Source organism: Pseudopodoces humilis, chromosome 18 (genome assembly GCF_049639895.1).
Source record: "Pseudopodoces humilis isolate 2021_Gansu_Grassland_sample_001 chromosome 18, ASM4963989v1, whole genome shotgun sequence".
In the NCBI taxonomy this organism is placed as follows: domain Eukaryota; kingdom Metazoa; phylum Chordata; class Aves; order Passeriformes; family Paridae; genus Pseudopodoces; species Pseudopodoces humilis.
Genome location: NC_142217.1, coordinates 4943964 through 4967098, shown reverse-complemented (window position 1 = coordinate 4967098; position 23135 = coordinate 4943964). Strand labels below are relative to the sequence as shown.

Here is a 23135-nt window from a genome sequence, read left to right as displayed (position 1 = left end):
CTGAAGAAATCCTTTAAGAGCAAACAGCTCATGTTTATGGATTCAAAATGCTTTGAACTTGCCTAGCAATCCCTCTGCTGGCCACCTCTTCAGTATTTCCCTGAGAACATGCATCAACACTGGATCTTTGACAGTCATTTCCATGGTCTGACCAGCCTGAAGGAGCCTCCAGAAGAAGATTTCATTATTTCATCTGGAGCTAGGACCTCTGGCGTCAGATCCCGTTGGCATAGCGAGCTGGCACCAAAACCCAACTTTTCTGATGTGACAAGTACGCATCAAATTCCATGGCTGCATGTGACTGTAGGTGGTGGGAAGTATAGATGTGATCTAAACTCTCCAGAACTGGTTTGTTGGCCACATTAATCTCAAAAACTCAACAGTAATTGAAATTATGGAACTTTGGCATTCCAGAAAGAGCAGCAAATGTTTCTTTATCATCCTGTGCATAATCCAGATGTTAGCTGAGTTTTGGTGTTTCAATCCAAATTGCTAAAATTGCTAACAAGCCTGAGAATGGTTTATTTAATGCAACACAAGAACCACCTTGGTGCTTTGTGGGGAAGGAGCACAGAAGAACGTGTCAGGCTTGGCATGCCTCAGTTTAACCAGAGCTCTCTCATGGAAAATGTGCAGTGAACTGTTGCTGCTTTGTGTCAGGAAATGGCAGTGGATTTGAACAAGGAATGAACTTGGGGTCGAACTCAGCTCAAACCTCCTGGAAGTCATTAACAACACCGTTCTTTAGGTTCCTTCATCAGGAACTCACTGAATACCTCAAGTTCTTCTAAGCAGAATTCCCATGGCTTTTCCCAGAGTCCCTGTTCCACAGGAAGCTCAGCACAGGAGCTCCCTGCCTCGGGCTCTGTGGTAGGAGGTGACAGTGTGCCCACCCACAGTGGCCAGGGCTGACCTGAGATGGTTTCAGGCTCTGGGAAGAACTTTGAGACTCATTGCAGGCTGAGGTAAAGGTTCTTTCTGTCACTGGCAGAAGGAATGTTCCATTTGTTTCACCCATTCAGGGCTGTCTGCAATATCCCTTTTCTAACATCTCGGTTCAGATGGATGCACTCAAGTTGATCTTTGCAGAGACCCACTCAGATCTATGGATCTTCTTCCAAAATGCTGCTGCTCTGCTGTCAGACAGCAAGGCAAGGGACTGATCCTGCCAGATGCTTCATGGAGTACTCGAGTGCCTCAAACCCCCGTGATCTTGTGGGTGACAGTTCTCCTCTCTGTCACAATGAAGAGGATGTCCACTTCACTGGAGAGTGATGGAAAATTAACTTCCTTGTAACAGTGCTGCTGCAGGGGCTAAGCCCTTGAGGAGGTGGCACTGGTGCTTCCCACCAGGATCTCTCACACATTGATTAGGAAATAACAAAGCTCAGAAACACAAAGTTCTTTAATGTCCCAGCTACTGCACTGATCTTCTTCCTGTCACGAGGTCAGATGAGAGGAATGTGATATGATTCCTTCTGATGCAGGAGTCCTGTGATATAAGTTGATTTGTATGAAATCTTTTTAATCTCAGATTCTGAGATCTTTTTAATCTCAGATTCTGGGTGAGAAGCTGAGCCCAGGTCCTGGACTTTCAGGGATTTTGCTTCACAGGGAGCTTGTCCTGAAGGAACAGCCTCACAATCAGTGGTGCAGTCTGTGACGTACAGTGTGTCTGTGGGGTGGGAGCAAAGATCCAGGGTGCCCCAGAGGGCACAGAAGTAGCTCTGTCATTGTCAGCAGCACTGCTGAGGAGTGACAGACTGGCTGGTGGAGAAGCACCAGGGACAGAAATGGCAGGAAAAGGTGTGTTAGAACAGGAGGTGCTGACGGTACTGATGTCAGTGGTCATCCAGATCACAGTGCCCATCTCCCTGCAGCTTCTCAGACACCAGGATGACCAGGACAACAAGCTGATGTGCCACAGACACGTGTCAGGACAGCCAGACAGGTCCCTGTCAGCTCCTGGCCAGCACAGAAGGGAACATGCAAACCCAGCAGGTTTTTCTCACCTAAAAAAAGCCCAGCAGGCGTGAGGAGGACTTGACAGCTGTCATCCTCTGCATTATTCCAGGGAATCCTGGAGAGATTGGCTGAACACATCGTGTCTCTCAGTGCCTGCACACTGGGTGGGCTCCTGGCACACAAACACCCTCGTGAGAACGTGCAGGAGCACCACTGACACCACTTGGGGCTCAGTTTTGCTTTCAAGTCCAAGACTCTCCTTTCCTGGGAGAGCTGACATTGGAATGTCCTGGGCACATCCCAGCTGGGCTCCTCCCCAGCCCCTTCCCTGCACAGGCAGCAGGGGGTTTGTTGAACAAACAAGCATGCATAAACAGGATGAAGACCAAAAGATGAGAGGAGTCTGTTGATGGATGAGAGGACAGATCCTCATTTACAGGCCATCCAGGTAGAACTCTCTAAGTGAGCCAAGAACTGACTCTTCAGAAGGAAAGATTTTTCATAAAAGCTGAGTTAGGCCAGACAAATCCCTGGGGCAGAGGACACAGGCTGGAGAGGAGCAAGCAGACAGAAAAGATGACAGCAGAGAAGATTGGAAAAGAGAAAAATCCCCTGGAGATCTTCTTCCCTGTCACCTGGAAAGACTGAGGTCCCCTCAAGAGAAGGAGCTCTCAACTTTGCAGGAAGGAGGCTGTAAGAGGTTGTGAGTGGAAGTGATGCCAAGTGAGTGCCTCATGAATCTCATGTTGAGGGAGGAGCACTGGGAGATCACTTCACCATCAGCACAGAACAGAAAGACTCTGTCTCCTGAATTAATAACCTGAAGCAACTGTTCTGCTTCAGGCAGCCACAGGAAAATGCAAAATTCAGACAGAGGTTGCATTTTCTGGGTGTTATTATTTCAGATGAAATTCAAAATCAAAGCAGGACAGGATATAGAACTATGCAAATACTGCACGTGGGACTTGCCTTTCGCCACATTGGATGCACTAAAAAAAGGCACAGAGCAGGTACTCAGTTACACCAATAAGACAAGAGAGTTCCTCGGTAGATATGAACAGAGCCCCAAAAAAGTAGTAATTGATTATGCCTCCCACAGCAAACTCACCCAGCCTTTGTGTCTCATCAGAAAAAAACGATTTTCAGGAGAGCAAAACTCACGTCTCATTGAGCTTTTCATCATTTCCTTGCAAGGGTATCCTGCTGGCAAAGCCACTCTTGTCCCAGCCTGTGGGAAGGGAAGCCAAAGCATTCCCTGTGGCACCAGCCACACACTCAGGTGTTCCTCCCTGCTGTTCCTTTCTCCTTCCTTAGGAGAACCAAGGACACCAGCAGGGCTCCCAGGCCCTCCAGGCTCAGCTCCCAGAGCCCCCCTGTCCCTCTGAACGTGTCCCCTTGCAATGGACACAGGAACCCCAGTGCTCCCACAGGGACATGTGCACCTCCCCAGCTCCCTGCTCTTCCCACAGACACTGCACTGGAACCTGCAGCACCAGCTTCAGGCACTGCCTCATAGTGGGGAACAGGCAGAGCGTGTCTAGATAGCCCTGAGTCCACCACCAAACCCCCAAAACCATCAACCAAACCCCCAAAACCATCAACCAAACCCCCAAAACCATCAACCAAACCCCCAAAACCATCAACCAAACCCCCAGACCCCTCCTGCAGGGCTGCACTCCAGCTTCTTGCTCCCCTCTCTGTGGGTACATCCAGGATTATCCTGGCCCAGGAGCAGAAGCCAGCATCTGTCCTTGTTAGATTTCATGTGGCTGGTGACACACCCAAATCTACCAAGATCTCCTTCTAAGGACTCTCCCCTCTCAAGGGACTCCAGGTCTCCTCCTGATATGGGCTCATCACAAGAAAACTTCCTTAAGTCTCACTTCCTTAAGTGTGTCCAGATCATTGATAAAAACATCCAAGAGAATTGTCCCTAAACCTGAGCCCCACCAGCCTGGTGTTACCCCATGGGCTGCAGCTCCCTGAGCCCAGCTGTTCCCCCAGGGAAGCAGAGATGGAGCCACACCACAGTGGTGAGCTGCAGACACTGTCTCAGCACTGCTCTGGTGTGCACCTGTGGGGGTCCACTCAGGCCAATAAATACCTGGGAAGGTGTGTTGTACATTAATATTTCAAGTGCAGACCAAATGAATTGCAGCTCATCAGTTAGGGCTCTCTGCAGATTTACATCATCTAATTCTTCCAACCTCAAATCATTCCATCATTCTCTCAAACACTGCTGGTTTGAGAAAATGAGGCAAAATCCCTTCTAAACCCTGCTGTATCTCAGAACAACACCCTTGCTCTCTCTCACTTGCATTCCTTTTTGGAAGAGTGTGCCAGTTGCCTGATACCAAATTGACTAAGAGGAGTGAGATAAGCAGCTGTTTGCTGTTGATGGATGCAATATTGCACACACAGCCACTGTGAGCAATTAAAAGCTTTATTTATTGCTATCTCTGTAGTGTGGTTTAAGAACTCAAAAGGTCAGCTACAGTGGCAACAACGAATAGCACATATTAATTAGATGTAATTATAAAGATGAATTCCCAGACAAAATATGAGCTGGGATCAACCTGGTCACCAAGAGGACACTCAAATATTTGATAGAAGTGAGACTGCATATCTGGTTTGATAACTGGACTGTAGGCTTTATCACACATGTGCTCTTGCAGTGAGGAGAGAAGGCATTAATATAAGTGAAGCCTGTAGCAGTCTCTATGGTTACAGCTAACATTTTCTAATATAAGCCATTGTCTTCAGATGCTTAACTTTCCATGTTTCAACTGCTTAGGCTGAAATTTTCCATCACTGCTCATTGTTTCCAGGTGAATTTTCTAGCAATCAGGTTAGCAAATGTACTGGAGAATTCGAGCAGATTCTCATGCTGAAACAGCAATTGGAAATTGGGCAGGGACTCAATCTTATCATCTGTTCCCATCCTCTCCAATTTACCCCATGGCTTGGTGACTTTCAAAGACTCAGCAGATCCTGCTGGAGGCTTTGTGCTGGAATCCCAAAGGTGACATCTCCTGCTGGTGCATCAGTCCCTGCTGGGCACTGCCCCGTGCTCCCAGAGCCCTGCCCTGAGCACTGCCCCCGGGTCCTGCAGAGCCCAAACACAGCCCTGGCTCTCAGGGGCTCAGGAAACTCGAGCCAGACCCAGGTTTGCATCTGCAGCTCCTCAGCTGAGCATGTTACAAACATCTGTGCCCACCCTGCTGCAATTGTGGCAGTTTCTGTGCACAGAGCCTGTGAGGTGGATCCAAACACCCCCAGAGAGAACAGCCATCCTCCAGTTTCTAATAACTGCCCCCAGCACTAGGCTGTGGCAAGAATTTTAAAACATGGACTGAATATATTTTCTTTGTGGAAAAGAGGTATCCAAGCCTGTCCAACTCCCACCAGCACACAGCCAGCCAGGTGTCCTGTGCCATCACCTCCCTGTGTGGTGGATTCTGCTCTCTAAACTGTGGCACAGGTGGGAAAATTAATTCTGTGAGCTGTGCCTTGGCTCAGAGGAGCCAAGAGGTTCTCACACGTACGCACAGAGGTTCTGGAGCCAAGCTGAGCAAGAACAAGCAGCAGCTTGTTCTTTTTGCAGTGTCTTTACCACCCTGCCACTCTTCACATCTTCATTTGTCGCTTTTTCTGGTTTTCAGAGTTTGGGCTGTGGTTTGATGAGTTTAAACTCTGTGAATCACAGAATCATTAAGGCTGGAAAAAACCACCAAGTTCATCAAGGCCAGCCTTTTACCAAAGGCCCCCATGTTCCCAAACCACATCAGGCAATGCCACCTTTACTTGTTTTCTGAGCACTTCCAGGGATGATGACTCCGCCACTTCCCTGGGCTTAATAACTTTTTCAGTAAAGAAATTTTTCCCAATATAGAGTGGATGTGATAAACATTTAAAAAAAAAACCAAAAACAAAAAACCCAAATTAAAATTAGCGACCTTAAAAACCAACTTTTTTTACAAAAATTCCTAATACACAGTTACTCCTAGATATTCCCAGTTTCCTAATGAGTTTCTGCCAACTTTAACCTCTGGAAAGCATTCCCCAAGTAACGAGTGGTTGCTGCTCTTTGCCCCCAGGTGTGCTGTGGCTCTCAGTGGTGTCCGAGGTGTTGTACATCATGCTGTTGGTCGTCGGGTTCAGCCTCATGTGCCTCGAGCTCTTTCATTCAAGCAGTGTCATAGATGGGCTCAAGTTAAATGCCTTTGCTGCTGTCTTCACTGTGCTTTCAGGTATGAACCTCCCCTTCCCCTCTGACCACCACAAAGCAAAATTCTACAACTTTGAAAGAATAAAAGACCAGAGGCTCCAAGACTCTCTTATCCCCATTTAGCTATCGCAATTTTTCACTGTAATTTTTTGTTCCTTTGGCACAAAGACTGCATGATAAATTCTCCTCTTGCCAGGGAGAAGTGAATATCCTCCTTCCTGATTTCACAGCAGCAATGCAGTAATTATCCTTCCCCAGCCCGCACAGCCATTACCACAGCTCCAGCCTCAGCTCCATTTGCAGCATCATCACACTCATTTTCCAGAGGAAAATTAAAAACACGTTAACACTGAAAAGTCTTTTTTCTGTGCTAATCCTGAAAGTAGGTGAAGGCTGGAAAACCAAAGAAAGGAGCTCATCTTGTTAATTAACAAAATTGAGACTGAAAAGGGTTCTAATAATGGCACTGAGGAGCAGCCCCAGGAGCGGTCTGGGACATGTGCATCTCTCAGAACAACTCCTTCGGGCTGTTTCTGTGCTCAGGCTGAACTTGGGGCTCCTCACCATAGGAACTTGAGAAATTCACTTCTCTAAAATAGGTCAAGCCGTGTGGTAAAGTGCCCCTTCACTTCTGTGAGGATTTTCTGGCTAAAACCCCCACTTTCCAGGATTTCTACAAGCAGCCAGGGTGCCTGTGCCAGTGCTCCTGCACAGACCTCTGGGGAAGAAAGAATTTCTGCAATAGAAATGCATTTTATTGTGCTGCATTTCAGGCTGGAAGACATTACAGCAGGCAGTGGAAGGACTTTGTATCTTCAGGGATAGTTACAAATGGTGAAATAACAACAAAGAGGAAAGGTCAGAAGTAGAACTGAGTGACAAAGAAATCTGATTAGAACTGCCAAAGCATATTTTTCAGCTTTGGATATAATTTGGAACTTAGGAAAATAAAAAATCAGTTCCATTTTCAAAATCAAACTATGTGGAATTCTTCAGCATTCAGTCAATTACTTCCATGTTGTTCCTCTCTCCCTTCACCACTAAATGCAGTTTTAAAGTTTTGTAAGAAGGATGAAGTTTTCTTTCCTACACAACTTTCTATTTTTATTTTGGCCTTCCCTCTTTCTAAGTACATTGCCAAGATAGTCCAAATATAAACTTCAAAATTTTACAGGGAAAAATGATAGAGGAATTGAAACAGGGATAAACCCCCAAACCTCAGAACGCTGCTAGCTGTTCTGTTCAATGACAGGGATATCAGAGGAAAGAAGAAAACTCTATTTATTTAAGCTTAGCATATTTATAATGACATAGCTTAATAGAAATTAGGTAATGAAAAGGACTTTCCATTGGAGCATAACACTCCTCATTAAATTCATGCTTGAGTTCCCTCATAAAAGTGCAATGAGATCTCTACATTCTCATAGCTCAACATGTAAAGGCCAGGAAAAAATATCCCAACAGTGTGGTCACTTATTGCTGTTCCTATGAGCCACTAAAAAATACCCCACAACATCACAATTTTGGTATCCCACTTAACCTTACACAAACTAAAAAACTGCATATGTCTATCATGTAATATTTATAATAAAACATTTTAATTGATGTGATATATTCCACAAATAGCATTTCCAGTAAAAAAATATTGGAAAATGCTTTAAAATACATTGTCTTTTCCAAATTTCCTTCACCTCCAGCTTTCCAAAGTTCCTTAATTTCTCCCATTGCTGACACCCCCAAGCAACTCTGCTCCTGCAGGGCTCAGGATCTCAAGCCAGCCCTGAACAATGGGAGTTTCTGCACTGCCAAGCACTCCAGCATCACCAGGATTTTCCATCTGCAAACCCCTCCTGCCCTGGAGCCCGGGTGGGCACAGGCTTTGTGCCCTCCCTGCCCAGCCTCAAAAAACCAGCTGGGGTAAAAGATGATGCTGGGCACAGAGCTTTTGTTAATTTGTGTTACAGGCAGCTCATTGCAGCTCATTAAAGTCTACAGACAAAAGGACCAGAGGGTTTCCCTGTGGAGAAAATTTGGCAAGGCACAGCTAAAATAGACCAAACCAAAAGTGAATGAAGCAGCACAACAAAAGATTTGCATTATTCTGCTTTAGTTTGGATGAGGCATAACAGCACCACCAGCCCTGCCAGCTGCAGGTCCAGCCCCATCCTGCCCCAGCAGATAAAACAAAACACGTTTCCAGTGTTTTCTGGTGACCCCCTCCTCACCTTGGACCTGTGAGTGTCACCTCAGCCTTCCACACAGGCACAGGGCTGGAGGTGGCTGAAAGCCTGTGCGAGGTTTGTGTGACAGAACCGAGCAGCTCAGCCCTGCTGAGGCTGTGTCAAACCTCCTGCTGCCTCTGAGTGGCTATGACAGGTCTCAGGGCAGGCTGTAATATTTTATTAGGGCTGAAAAATTACTGACAGGACATATAGAAACAGCAAACTCCAAACTTAAGATCAAGGCATAACTGTCAGCTGAAGAAAAATCCACTGATTTTAAAAGTTCAGCAAGCTCCCGGTGCATTCCAGAAATTAAATTCAACCAGAAAGAAGCAAGGTGTGCAGCACTTTGCTGTGCTCCCATTAGGCCACCCACCCTGCCCAAATCTCATTTCTCCTGGAGTGAATTGCTCTTTCCACCTCCTATCTTTGCAGCGTGTCACTCCAACACGAGGCAGATGAGAAAATCACCCCAGCTCCCTGTAACACAATGTCTTCCCTCAGCCTCTGCAGTTGTTTGTATCCAATCTGACATTTGTCTTGCTGAAGGTCCTGCTCAACATGCCCACAACACAAATATTCCCCAGCTTCCCTCCCCCAGAAGTGCCCTGAATCATCCACATGGCTGGGACTAATGGAGTGGTTTCGGTTCTGAGAGTAGGAAGGAAAGAAAAGCCAAAAATTGGGTGTAATTGGGGGAGGGAAATCAGGATCTTCCAGGTACAGGAAGAAAAACTATGGAACAAGTCAGATGGTCAGAGAGAGCAGTGAATGAACAGTCAAAGTGTAGCACACAGACCTCATGGTACCCACCATGGCAGAATATTGATATTTCTAAGCGCCTTGAACTTGCCACTGCAGCACAAGAGGCCTTTGCACTTCTGTAGGACCAAGAACTATTTGGGATATATTGATCCAGCCCCATCTCCTTAGTCTGAACCCTTTCCAGGGCTCACTGGGATCATCATTCTGCAGTGCCCAGGTGCCATGGCAGGAACATCCCAAATTAGTGTAGCTAGAAAATTCTCCAAGCCTCGGAGCTGCTCCTGACCACCACTGCTTGAAAAGTGGGCTTTGGTTTTCCTCAAAGGGGTGTTTAAATATAAAGTTCAGATGGGTTTTTTTGTGTTTAAAATGCAGGACCACAGTGGCCAGCTAAAGGCAGAGGCACCCAGGCCACCCTGTGATTTCCTGCAGCCTTGTTCTTTAACGTGTCACTGAAAGTCTAACACATTGTCTGATCCTCACCCAGCTGCACTCCTCCCAGAGAGCTCTAACAGTGTCAGGAGAGAATCACCAGCCCTGCACCACCAAAAGTGCCCCAGTGGTGTCCTGTCACCACACACCAGGAGAACCAAGCTCACTTCACTTCCTGGTGCAACTTCCAAGTGTTCTACAAGTGTTCAAATTCATAAATCTGAGCAACTGCTGGGACAAAATACAGTTGTGTGGTGTGAGCACACTGAGCCTGCACTGCCTGCAGAAGCCTCTCCCCATCCTCTCACCTGTCTGTGATGGGCTGTGAGATAGCTGGGGGTGGCACAGCCCTGCTTTGCAGCAGCAGGGTTGGTGGGGATGCTCATTGTGCATCATTTTCTTCAACGATTTTCTTTCTTCAACTCCTCTTTCAATTGAGAATTCAGAATGATGTAAAATAATGAGCTCTCAGTCACATCTTTCCTCTGCCCATGCAGCTCCCTCCTCCACAGCAGAACAGGAGGCATAAAAGTACAACAAAGACTTTTTTGGAGCTCTCAAAGCACTTCCAGCAGTAGCTCCCTCAAGAATAATAAAATACATTTGGCACAAAAATTCCTGTTCTAATCCCTGCTTCCCAGGTCTCCTGGGGATGGTGGCACACATGATGTACACTCAAGTTTTCCAAGTGACAGTCAGCCTTGGGCCAGAGGACTGGCGACCACATTCCTGGGACTATGGATGGTCCTTCTGGTAAGTGTCACCCCCAGTTCATCTCTTTTCTCTTTGGAGCTGTTCCATCAGCCTGTTGGGATGTTGTACATGTCACCTCCCTTTGTCAGGAACACCCCTGTGGATTTGCAGCTGCCAGACTTGGCCCCCAGGGCCGTGCAGATTTTGAGGTGTGGGGGACAGTTGTGGTGGCTGTGCTATCAGCAGGTACAGAGCACTTGTAAATAAACAGCACCCACAATTACCAACACAGATTGAGCACTCTCATTAAAGTTCAATTTAGGAACATAATTGCCATGGCATTTCTGAGACTTTTTTTTTCTTCTTTTTTTTTTTTTTTTTTTATTCCCCTTGTTTTTAATTAATGTCTCAGCTGAACCTTACGGTGCAGCTTTGAACACAACTGCAGAGGAAGGTGCAGTGCTCCTGGCACGATGAGACTTCCCTGCGGATCATGGGGAGAAGAGCTGGGAAAATGGACATGGCTTTTTTTTTTTTTGCATTTACAGCTTATCTTCTAAAATCACATCAAGCTAATTTGGCCAAGACACAGCAACTGTGTTACATTGCTTGCAAGTTTATAAGAAGCTTACCAAGAGCAGGAGGCTGTGGAGAATAAAAATACCTGCAAACAACATCCCCAGTCCTCCAGAGACCTCAGTCTCCTTGGATGGATAGGGAAAATACTTTCTTCTTGTCATTTCTAAATATAGCACATTATTTTCTATCCATCCCGAAGCAAAGAGAACAATCTTTGCTAACACCAATAAATAAATACTTCTTATGCACAGCACTGCAGGGAATTATTAGTCTTTCCTTCTCACCTCTTTCTACTGTTTCATAGGAGGAGTTACTACTATTTTAGCAACATGTTACAAAATACGAATCACATTATATTTAAAATACAGCTTATTTGGTGTCTCAATAATGAATATTTATTGCATGTGATGATGGACTTATAAATACATTGCATTCACATATTTATAATATTTATATTAATATTTATAACAACTCTGTCACAGTAATTGTATAATTTTCAATAGATTTAAATAATAAGGCATATTTGTCTTCAGTAATCTATTTTGTAATTTACTGCAATACTCAAACTTCGAAATGTTGTTAAATGTCTTGCATGATAAACACTCATTAGATTATTCTCCTTCTTCTTGTCCAAGCCCATGGCTCAGGGTGGGCACCAGGGTCCCTCAGGGCATCCTGAGCTCTCCCTGGGCCCACTCATCCCACCCACACTCCCTGCTGGGAGCTGTGTCCATAGAGATGGAGCTGTGTCCCACGAGAGATGGAGCTGTGTCCCATGGGAGATGGAGCTGTGTCCCATGAGAGATGGAACTGGGAGCTGTGTCCCATGAGAGATGGATCTGATGTCCCATGGGAGATGGATCTGATGTCCCATGGGAGATGGATCTGATATCCCATGGGAGATGGATCTGATGTCCCATGGGAGATGGATCTGATATCCCATGGGAGATGGATCTGATGTCCCATGGGAGATGGATCTGATATCCCATGGGAGCTGGAGCTGGGAGCTGATGTCCCATGGGAGATGAAGCTGCTGTTCCATGGGAGATTGGGTTGGGAACTGACGTCTCATAGTGATGGGAGTTGTGTCCCGTAGGAGATGGGTTTGGGAGCTGTGTCCCATGGCAGATGGAGCTGGGAACAACATTCCATGGGGGATGAAATCCAACCCCCAGAGCAGGATCCCCTCTGCCTGTGTTCCTGGGGTGAGACCTCAGCTTCACTCCACACAGCCTCCCTCCAGCTGAGCTCCCCTCCAGCCACTGCAGTCACAAAGCTCCTTCTTGCATTTAGAAATGTCCCTTTTTCCCTTCCCTGGTGCTTCCAAGGCAGCACATTCATCCATGCAGGGTGTGGGGCATGGTGCAAACACCAGCTCAGCTGGGACAGGCCTGAGCAGCAGCAGCATTTTCAGCCTGCAGTGGTGCTCAGCAGCCTGAGGAAGGCCAAGGGGTCCCTCATGCCATGCTAGTGATGGGTAGCAGACCTGGAAAAAGAAGGGCTGGAGGTCAAAAGAAGCAAAACCAAGGCTTCTGCCCTCCAGCTGACACTGAGCCACCACTGTAGCACAGACCAGAGAACCACAACCTCCCCTGGCACCACCCAGACTCAAACACATTCTTTAGGAAGGGTTAATTACAAATTCCCACCCAGCCTGGTGGAAAACCACACATGTAGGAATTATTTTCTGTTCCACCTGGGTTCTGGTGATGTCCTGGAACATGAACTCTGGGAAGCCCTGACCCAGCAGTTGTCACCACCACCACCACCCTTATTTCCAGCCTGCTGTAAATGTGCCACTGCTGCACCCAGCCACAGAGCAGAGTCCAGAGAACTGAAACAGCCCTGGCCAGGGGGGACAGGGAACCCTGGCCCAGAGCCAAAGGGCCTTGGGGATCCCCACTGCCATCCCTTTCCCAAGGGCCAGTGGGAAAACTAAATTTTCTATGACTCTACTTCCCTTCTATCAAAAGGGAATGATAAAAACACCCCCCCCCCCCAAAATGATGCTTATGGTCTGCTCACATGTCTCAGGGTGGTGCCTGCCACTGGCCCCATTCCCAAGCCATTGGCAAAGCCTGGAGGTTGTTCTGAGCTCTGGCACGAGTCAGGAGTGGGCCAGGGGACTCTCCAGGCAGGGGTTTCAGTGCCTCTGAGGATCAGAAGATGTTCAAGTTCAGACTCCCTAAAGAAAATAAATAAAAAGCCTGAGCTGTTTGAGCCATGGAGGGGCCTGAGAGCTCTGTGGGTACAGTCCCAGCACATCTGGGGCACAGCTGGAGTGAAGCAGTAACAACACTGCTGCTAAAGAGGCCTTCACCTAAGGCAGGTGTAACTCCTAAGGTAGGACAACCACTCTTTACAATTCAAAATAAATAGCATATAGCCAAGGTTCATAAAAACTAAAGTACATCTATCCTAATTACCTAATTACTATGATTTCCCAAATGCCAGGCACTGAGAGTCTTCTTTCTGTATTTCCTCCTCTGACCCTTTCAGCAGTTCTGGTTTCATGATTAGAAACCATCAGAAACATCCAAGAGAAATTCTCCCTCAGATATCATTCCCCAGGCACAGTGAGGCATGTGGTTTTGGCTGGCTTCTTCCTGGATACTGCTTGGGAGCCCAGCTGGAAATGTTTGCAGCTGCTGGAGCTCTTCCCCACACTCCACGTGGGAGGCAGACTCATGCCAGGCCGGGAAGATGCTGTGCCTGGACACTCACACCTAGCACAAGCTCCCTTCCCACTTCTCCTCCCCGCCATGGGAAACTTCAGGGAACTTTGTCACCCCAGGGGTCACTACATTTCCTTCTCATTCGATTGCATCTGGCAAACAGGCTCAAAAATGACAGGGAAAGAGGTGCCTCCACACATCTCATTGCCTCAGGACTCCCTGCAGGACTTGTTATAAGCTGAATTTTGAAATCATTGAAATGAGCCATTTCTGTTTACTTGAGCCATTTTTTCCCCCAGATTTTTCAGTCCATGAATATGTGCTCTTTTTCAAGTTTTGTCTAATTTGAAATGAGAAACTGCTTCCTTGTCCGCAGGTCCTTTGCAGAATGGGAAAATAGCTCATGCTGAGGGCTGTGTTGACAATGAGTATTTATAAGATAATGCTACTGGGGCTGGATTCTTTCTGCTCTGCATAATTCAGATCAATTTGTTAAAGAAAAAGTGCAAAAAGGAGCAGGTAAAGCGTGTCACCATCACAGATGATCGAGTTAATCCAGCTCAGTTAGGCAGCCACTGTGAACTTTGTGCAGCCAGAGTTGATGAGTCAAGCCAAGGGGAGCTGGAGGGCAGAGAAGCTCTGTGGACAAAAGGAGGAATTGAGGAATGCAGCCTCATTTCATGCTCACAAAGCATCTCAACTCCTTGGGGCCATGAGTCCCTCGCCAGCCCCATCTGAACTTGAGGTCAGGGAGAGCAAAAGAAGCTGGGGGGAAACCCTGTCCACAGGCAGGGAGCAGAGCAGCTCCCAGCTGGCCCTGCTTGCCAGGAGAGCCAGGACAACACTCACTGCTGCTCCAGCTTGCCACTGGGCCAGCCTTTTCCTTCCTTCCACTGCCCTTCTCCCTCTGCCTCCCTGGCTGGCCAGGGCTGGCTGGCACTGCCTTCCCACCAGGAGTCAGTCAGGAAACTGGAAATGGAAGTGTTGTCTTCTGTTCTGGTCAGGCTTTCAGAGACCAGCCACAAGCCAGGAATGCCAGAGGTGTCCATGACCCGGGAAAGAAGGAAATACAGTATTCTGATGAAGGCATGAAAACCAGATTAGAAACCATCCCTGCAGTGGTGTTGTGCAGCCAGTGTCCCACAGATGCTGGAAACTGCTCCAAGGCTCTCTGGGGCATTGCTCCTTCCAGGAGTGTGTGGATTTTAGTGCTTTGTCTGCAAGGCCTGAGGCACTTTGGAGGGAGATGGGGAGGGTTTTGGCCCTGGTGTCAGAGAGCACCAAGTGTTCACCTCACACGGGGTTCTCCTTGGGGTGAGGGCTGATCCCAGCCCAGCCTCCTGCCTGCCTGAGCAGGAGCCTCAGGCTGTTCGAGGTAAGATGAGCAGAACGTGTTTGTCACCTCCACCTTCCCTGCCAGCTCCCAGCCTGTGTGTTTGTGTCAGAAATACGACCTGAGCTGCTGTGTTAACCCAGCTGTGTCTGCTGGTTTCTCTCTCCGCAGTCTGGCGTGGGGCTCCTTCACCTGCTGCATGGCGGCCTCCGTCACCACCCTCAACTCTTACACTAAGACTGTCATTGAGTTCAGACACAAGCGCAAAATCTTTGAGCAGGGCTTTCGAGAAGAGCAGAACTTCCTAGACCAGGAAGCCATCAAGTACTTCAGAGAAAGGTCAGTGCAGTCAGTCACTCGGTCAGGGGAGGTTTCCATGGACCCTGCTGGTTTCAGAAAACCCAGGCTCTCACCCGCTTCAGCACGTGTGGGTGAAGGCTCTGAGACACCTGGGAAAGGCGTGTGTGAAAGGCAAACGCGAAAAGTCCTCCCTGGTTTGGTAATTCTTAAATGTTGTGATGTCCCAGTGCCCACCCTTTCTCCTATACTCATTAAAATCTTTGCAATATGCACCCAATTCACAAAAAGCTGCTCTGCCAATGTAAGCTGATTTTCCCTCTCTAGAAAGGTAAAACCGTGGGGGTGTACCAAATGTGACACCCATCCTTCCTCAGCACGTGCGACAGGCACCCCCCAATAATCCCAACAGCTGCTGAGGCATTTTCCAGCCACCCCCAGGCCACTTTGGAGCTGCCATCTCCCACGGTCACGTGCCCACAATCCATCCCTGGCTGCTTTGCACGACCCATCCTCTGGAGCAAATCCACACAAACACAGAGAGACACCCACACGGTGCCACCCACCCTGCCACCAGGCTCTCTGCCGCACTCCTGGCGGGTGCCAAGGCCCAGAGATGCTCTGGCACTGCCCAGCAGCTGCCCCCGTGGCTGCTCCAGGAACCTCCTGCCCTTATTCTTTGGAGACAAACTTCAGGCTTTGTTTAAAACTATGGATTTTAAAGAACACACAGATCCTGGGCTCCCCCAGCAGGGATGGGCTCCACAGGGCGATGGACCTCCACAGGATGAAGAGCTGAGAAGTACAGGAAATCCTCACCAAGAGTCTATGGCCTGAAGTGATATAAAGATATTTTGGGGGCAGAAAATACAAGCAGGATGCATTTCTGTTTGTCAGAGCAGTGGGGCAGTTCCTCTGTGGTGGGAGAGAGTGGTTGGGAAGCTCTGAGGGGACAGAAGGTTTGGATAGATCAGCACTTCAGCAGCAGAGTGGGGAGCTCTCCTGCGAGGGCAGAACTAGAGAGCTTCCATGATTATTGCTTTTCCTTGTTTATCTCATTTATTATTCTGTTGTTGCAGTTATCTCCCTGCTAACATCCAAGTTTTCACTCTACCTTTCAGACAGTCTGGAAGGAAAAGAGAAGTGAGGAAAACAATGATGATTTTCCTAATTTTGAATTAGGACATGATAGTGAATTCTAAAAAATTCTCTGTGGGAGAAAAGCCCAGACACAGTGAAGAGAAAGGGGTCAATGTGTGCCTCAGGGTAAATCAGCACTCAGGGAGGAAAAACAGACAAATTATTGAAGTCAGAATTGCAGATAAGAGCCCAGGAGAATTATAAGGAACAGTATCTTGAGTTAGACTGGGAAATATAAAGGAAACTTGTTGAAGTATCACTACTGCCCTTTCTGAAACAGTAAATAGCAAAATACATTAATGGCCCAGAGGACAGGGATCTCTTTCTCTCACATGGGCATTGTGGGTTTGATTTGTGCTCCTCTTGCATGACACAATTCCACCCCCAGCAATTCCCTCCTCGGTCACCTCCTCCCAGCCCTTCCACACGCACTTGGCACACTCAGCTCAAGCATGTGGTGTTCCCTAACTTCATGATTATGACTCTCTTTTTTTATATCACATTATTTTAATTGTTGTATCTGAATACATAATAGGAAGCCCAGAGACAGTGTTACCATGGGATCATTCTAGAGATTCAAAGCTGTGCAGAAATATACAAATATATATTTTTTTTTTTTTTTTTAATTTTTGAAGTGTTTATTTTCATGTTCAGCTTCACTGCTGTGCCCTGGGAATGCTCTGGCTGCAGGGTCCAGGGACTGTCCACCAGCAACACCCTGTTGCTGCACGCTGTGCGTGCCCTCAGTCCCACACAACTTCCCCGAGCTCCCATCTGCCTTTGCACAAATAGAAAATAAAATAAATCCTCTTTCCTTCCTGTGCACATACCCAGGGATACTTCACATTCCCTCCTACTCCTCCACCTCCATGTTCCTTTTCATACCTCATGAATAAAACCCTCCAAGCCTTTCTTCCTTCAAGTTACTTTGCACACATCTTCACCCTTTTTGCCTGTTTCTTTGCCTCAGTGCAGATCCAGCACCACCTGGAGCACACATCCAACCTCTGTGCTGGACACACCCTGTGCAGCAGGCACTTTCTTGTATGCCTGCTGAAAATTAAAGCTTTATCGTTATTCCCAGCAGCTCCACTTATCATCTGGGTCTCAGGGAAGGAAAATGTTAGCCCCATTCTGCGTGATAAAACTTTTTTGTCTGAATATTATCCTACAGGCCCTTGCTCCCAGGGAAGAAATTTGCTTTATGGAAAGTACTGTCAGTAAAATGCTGCTAATCTTGCACGTGTTTTCTCAATTATTTCACTGCACTGTGCTTCATTTTAATTGCATGCAACTGCATGTAACAGCAGAAGGTTGGCTGGAAATGTGGATGCAAGAGCTGAAATGGTCTCTTGAGAGCTCCCAGTTCAACAGCCCCCAGCAGAGCAGGAGGTGCAGGGGATGAGCCACATCATGCCGTGGTTTGCTGTGCTGCTCCCCAACTCCAGCCTCCTCATCCCAGGGGCTGCAGAGCGTGGGGGAGGCCTTTAACACCACACAAATATCTGTGCACACTCCAAATTCTGCTCCACAGCCTGGCAAGACTCCACCTTGGCCAGCACATGGAGTTAGCAGCCCTCAGTCAGTCCCCCAGGAGCACACCCAAACCCTCCCTGAACCCCACAGCTCTGTCCCCCACCAGAGCATCTCATTGTTCCTGCCACTGGGAAAACATTTCAGCAGCTGCTGAAAAATCAAACATTCATGATGTTACAAACAATTACATCCTATCCAGGCCTGGGATACTTCGAAAAGTCCAGACAAAACAGGCCCTGTAGTTCACACTATGAAATCAAAAGATACCAGAGGTCTTCAGATATAATAGGTGCAGTAGCCCTCAGGGTTTCTCTAAGAAAACCAGGGCAGTTATACAGACTTGGAGGTATTATTCATGCTTTAAGTGTTCTATAAAATTAACAGAATTATCTGCAAAGTCAGCTTTCAGTCTTTGTCCTTCAAGTGTTTTTCCTTCCTTTTTTCTTGCTTTCCTTTGAAATGAACATTTGTCTATAACTTTTGCTCATCTTTTTGTGTTTTTTGGTTTGTTTGCTGTCAGTTCATAACAAGTATCTCTCTTCCATCCCTTCCCAGTTTCTCTTTCTGCTCTGTTTTACATGAATACTCTTGCCCCATGTGGTGATGAACACAGTCCCTCGTCTGTGCTTTACCCCAGCCAGCAGAGGAGGAGCCCTCACTGCTCTCTTCCTTCCTTCCTTCCTTCCTTCCTTCCTTCCTTCCTTCCTTCCTTCCTTCCTTCCTTCCTTCCTTCCTTCCTTCCTTCCTTCCTTCCTTCCTTCCTTTCTTCCTTCCTTCCTTCCTTCCTTCCTTCCTTCCTTCCTTCCTTCCTTCCTTCCTTCCTTCCTTCCTTCCTTCCTTCCTTCCTTCCTTCCTTCCTTCCTTCCTTCCGCCACTTCCTTCCTTCCTTCCGCCACTTCCTTCCTTCCTTCCGCCACTTCCTTCCTTCCTTCCTTCCTTCCTTCCTTCCTTCCTTCCTCCCTTCCTCCCTCCCTCCCTCCCATCCAAAGGGACAGGGATTCTTTGTTCTCCCCCATCAAGTCTGCTGATCTCTGTGACCACAGCTGCAGGAATGGTGACAGACCTTCTCCTCTTCCCCTGCCCAGCTGTTCAGTAGCTGCTGTTTTAGCAGCTTTAGCTCTGTCCTGCTGTTTTGGCAGCTTTGTCCTTACATTCACAAGAATTCTGCTCGTTTAGACCAACCAGCTCCACCACCACCATCACCACATCCATCCCTGCAGGGCCAGCACAGCCAGCTCACCCAGACTCAATGTCCTTCCAAGTTTGTTCTCAGATTCTTGCTTTCTTTTTTTCACATATTAAAAGAACCTTTTGGGCACCACTCCCTGCTTTCCCCCAACACACCTTTCCCTTCTCCCAGTCAATTACTGTGAAACCACCACACCCAGGATTCTGGTGGGTTTTGCTTTCAGGTGAGGAATGAAAACTTTGCTCCTTTGCTCTGCTGGGGGCAGAGCAGGAACTGCTGGTGGGGCAGAGGGAGCCCCTGGGCAAGGGGCACAGCTGCAGGGACAAGGACAGGAAAAGCTCCAGGGAGGACAAGGGAATGTCCAGGCTTGGGTGAAGGACTGAAGCCTGAGGAGATAAGGGGCCTGAAAGGGTGGAAATCAAATCCAAGTGGGATCTTTGTGGAGAGCTCATCACTGCCTCAGGCAAGGAATGAAAATCTGTGATGTCAGGAAACTGGAATTACCCATGGCCCTCTTCCAGTGAGGACAAGAGCAGATTTTGGGAGCACATCCAGGCTGGTCAGGGGTGCAGGGTCCCACTGGAGCTGAGGCCACCGCAGAGAGGGGTCAGGGGGTTATCCCACCCTGGCACCAGGGAGAGGGGGGACCCCAGAGATCAGCACAGCCCTGTCCCAGTCTGGTACCCAGCCTCATGAAGCCAGTCTCGCTTACCAGGGCCTGTTAAACCAACATTTTTAGCAAATAAATCTGGAAGACAGCCTCCCCCAGCTCACCCATCCGTAGCACAGCATTTGCAGCTGTCCATCAACACCCATTGTGCCATTGCAGCTGATTTCACAACATTTTTCTTGCTGACAGGGCCCTTACTCTGATCTGCAACACCAACCTAAGCAGGCAGATGCTACTGGTGAAATTCTGGAGTGAGCTGAGTTCAAACAGCCATTGATAGCAGTGCAGACAAAATATCTCTGCAGGGACAGAAAATGTAGTTTTAAGTACTAGGATCAGTTTGAAACAGACAGCAGGACCAAAGTTATTGCAGAGCTTATAAATCAGGACTATTCCCAACCCTGTGAGAACCAGAACTTTTCAAATCATCATTCACACGCTATTTTTTCCCTCTTTGCACATTTCTGTAATGTATCATACTCACAGCTGGCTTCCCCTGACTCCATTGTGCTCATGTCAGATGTGCAGATCATACCAACACCTTCCAAAGACATGCCAGCCTTTTGCTCTGGTTTCCTCCTTGGTCACCCAGGTACCTGAGCAGGGTTTCAGCTCCTGACCTAATGTACCTCCCATTGGCAGAGTCAGGAGCTCTTCACACAGACACCAATATTTCCAATCTTCCTATTCCTCTTTCACCAGTGCACAGGGAGGAGTGCCACCTCCTGCCTTGGATTTGTTCTGTACTTTATCCTGCGACACAGGAAGCTTTATCCACAGAGCTGCTCCTTCTGGAAATCACATGGACTGGCACTGAAATGGTGCAGCAGCAGCACCATCCCCACTTCCACCACACACCTACTATACAATCCTGTTGGGCCCCCGTGCTTAGATCCATCCTCAGGAGGTAAAGAGTGGAGAGATGCAGCCCTGAACCCCTCATTTCTATTCCCCATGGCCTCTTAACATGAGCTCTCCCCAAGAGGGGCAATGCCAAGGGGAACCAAGTCCTTCCTGAGCCCATCACGATCTCCATGGTGGGCCTGGCTGTAGATGGAGGAGCCCAGGTACGTTGGACTCTTACTGGTTTTGACCCTTCCATTTGTGTACATTTGGGAGCAGCCTTTGTTTCTGTTAAAGGTACGACTTGTATATTCTCTTTTCCAGGGCTGAGGAGGAGAGGGCTGAGGCTGGGGACCTGAGGTTACAGTGCCTCCATAGCTGCTCCCCAAATAGTAAGTGACCATGGCTCGAATGTGTCCTGCACACAATGGCTTGCACTGTCCCCACGCTGGCTCCCCGGGGCACAGAATGAGGTTTGGAGTAGGAAGCTTTGGGAACAGAGGTTTGTTGCTTTCCCAGACAGCATTGCCCAAGAGATAACCAACCAGCATAAGAACAGTACAGAATTCTCCAGCATTCAATTTAGGATGTGCACATATCCTATAATTTTGTGTTATCTCAAGAAGCTGTGACTTCATAGTAGTTTAAAAATATGCTCTAATTTACACCTGTATAACTTTCATTATCACTACCTTTTCTCATCTATATTTATCACCAATTCATGATGATGCATGCTATTGAATATAAAAATGATTGAAAGCAGCTTTGGTAGACAATAACGTTAGTATAATTAATGCCATTTCTTGCACTTTCTCTGGAAATTGCTGTGCTTTTATTCAGTGTTTGCAAAAGCTCTTGCTTTAAGCTATGGGAATCAGTGGTTCAATGTACAGAGCAATGTTGGAGCATGGCTCCTGCCCTGCTCTGAATACTATACTTTTTCTTTACTCTCCAGGAAAGATGTGTGCAGTTTCATGCATCTATTTCCTTGGAAAGAAAGCAAGTGATCCTTCATTCAGCAGGAGGGAGCCTTGGGAGAGTGACTTGCTGGCTCTGCGCTGTTAAAATTTGGAAACCTCATGGCATTTTGCTGCCTCTGTCTTGCTGAGATGCACATCTCAGCCACATACTCATGGAAGCTTGGTGTCTGTAACCCCAACCCCTGAGGGTCCTGCTCCCTCCCCAGACCTGCTGGAACAGCTCTCCAGTCCCATGTCACTGCAGGTGGTGTCCCCACAGGCATGATAGTGCTGGCACTGCTCTCCAGCTTGGTTTGTCATCAGCTCACTTGGTAACTCCTGCTCCTTGAAAATGTCATGTCAGTCATGGACTTTTCCACAGGCAGATCCATGTCCTTCATTCTCACAGGCCTGAGAATGTCTGTTGGTACAAAATTGATCTGGGTCGTGTTTCCTGAGGAAGTTCCTCACCTGCCAAGCTCCTGGTGGGTGCTCAGATGTGCTTATTTTATTATCGAAGCCTCTCCAGAGGTCTTTGTTTCAAAGAACCAATAACAAGTCTTGACAATAGGTGTTCCAAGGAACAGGCTCTGCTGGTCCTATGGCCAGCCCTGTCCCAAGTGTTTCCATTTTAAAAGACCCAGAGCTCACCCCATAGAGTGCTGACAGCTGAAAGCAAACCCCAAACGAGAAGCCCAGAGCCAGGTTAAAGAACAGTGGCCATCCCTCAATATTCCATCAGGCTCAGCCTCACATCCTTCTGTAATGAAATCAGATCAATATTAATGAAGTGACAGGAGTGAAGTTGTGCTCTCATTTCACAGTTTACTTACAAATCCAATAGAAACTGCAAAATGCTCATTATCCATGCTTATTAGGGAGGAAAAACCACTAGTTACTGCTGCTTGGGATGGCACAAAGCCTCACAATGCTCAGATGAACCTCTCCTTCCTCGAACAAGTCCACCAAGCCATAACTGGCCTGGGCCTGACCCCAGGATCCTCCTTGATGCTGGTTCCAGGGTCCCACACCCCCAGTCCTTGTCACATTCCCCGTTCCAGGGGCTGTGGCCAGCAGAGGATTGAGAATGGGGAGAGAACGGCGTGAGAAGGGCTTGGCTAAAGGCAGAGCAGCCACCAAGGTCACACTGACCCCATGGGTGGTGTGGAGGAAGGGGACACATCACCTGGAACAGACCAAGCCAGCAGCCACGTGCCACCAGCAGAGGAAATGCCAGCAGGTCACTGGGAGCACTCCATGGACACTTCCACAGGGGTGGTCCCATGCCAGCAGGACACCAGGAGGCACCACCTGGAGTCATCCCTGCTGCTCTCCTCAACCAGCACCTCATTCCCTGCAGGACCTGCCAGCTGCCCTCACCCAGGAGTGCTCTGAGGAGGTTCCAATCTGAACCCAACTGCAGATAAGGAATGCTGCCTCATCCTCAGGCATCGTGAATCTTTCTGTCCTCCCACGAACACACAACAGGACATCTGTCCTTGTGGAGAGGAAAGGATTTGGGGGAGTGTCCCTGAGGAGTGAAAGAGCAAAAGCTGTAAAGAGGAGAACAAGGCTGAGCGCTTGTGGAAGACAAACCCTACCTGGCCAG

At 47.9% G+C, this 23135-nt stretch overlaps 1 protein-coding gene across 1 annotated transcript in view; it reads left to right on the top strand.

Moving 5' to 3' along the window:
* GSG1L (GSG1 like) overlaps window positions 1-23135 on the top strand; it is a 54194-nt gene that overhangs the window by 25150 nt on the left and 5909 nt on the right. Inside the window, exons 3-5 of the mRNA XM_088064030.1 lie at window positions 6063-6215; window positions 10254-10365; window positions 15064-15231. Of these exons, the coding sequence (XP_087920156.1) occupies window positions 6063-6215; window positions 10254-10365; window positions 15064-15231 (433 nt within the window). The remainder of the gene's footprint in view (window positions 1-6062; window positions 6216-10253; window positions 10366-15063; window positions 15232-23135) is intronic.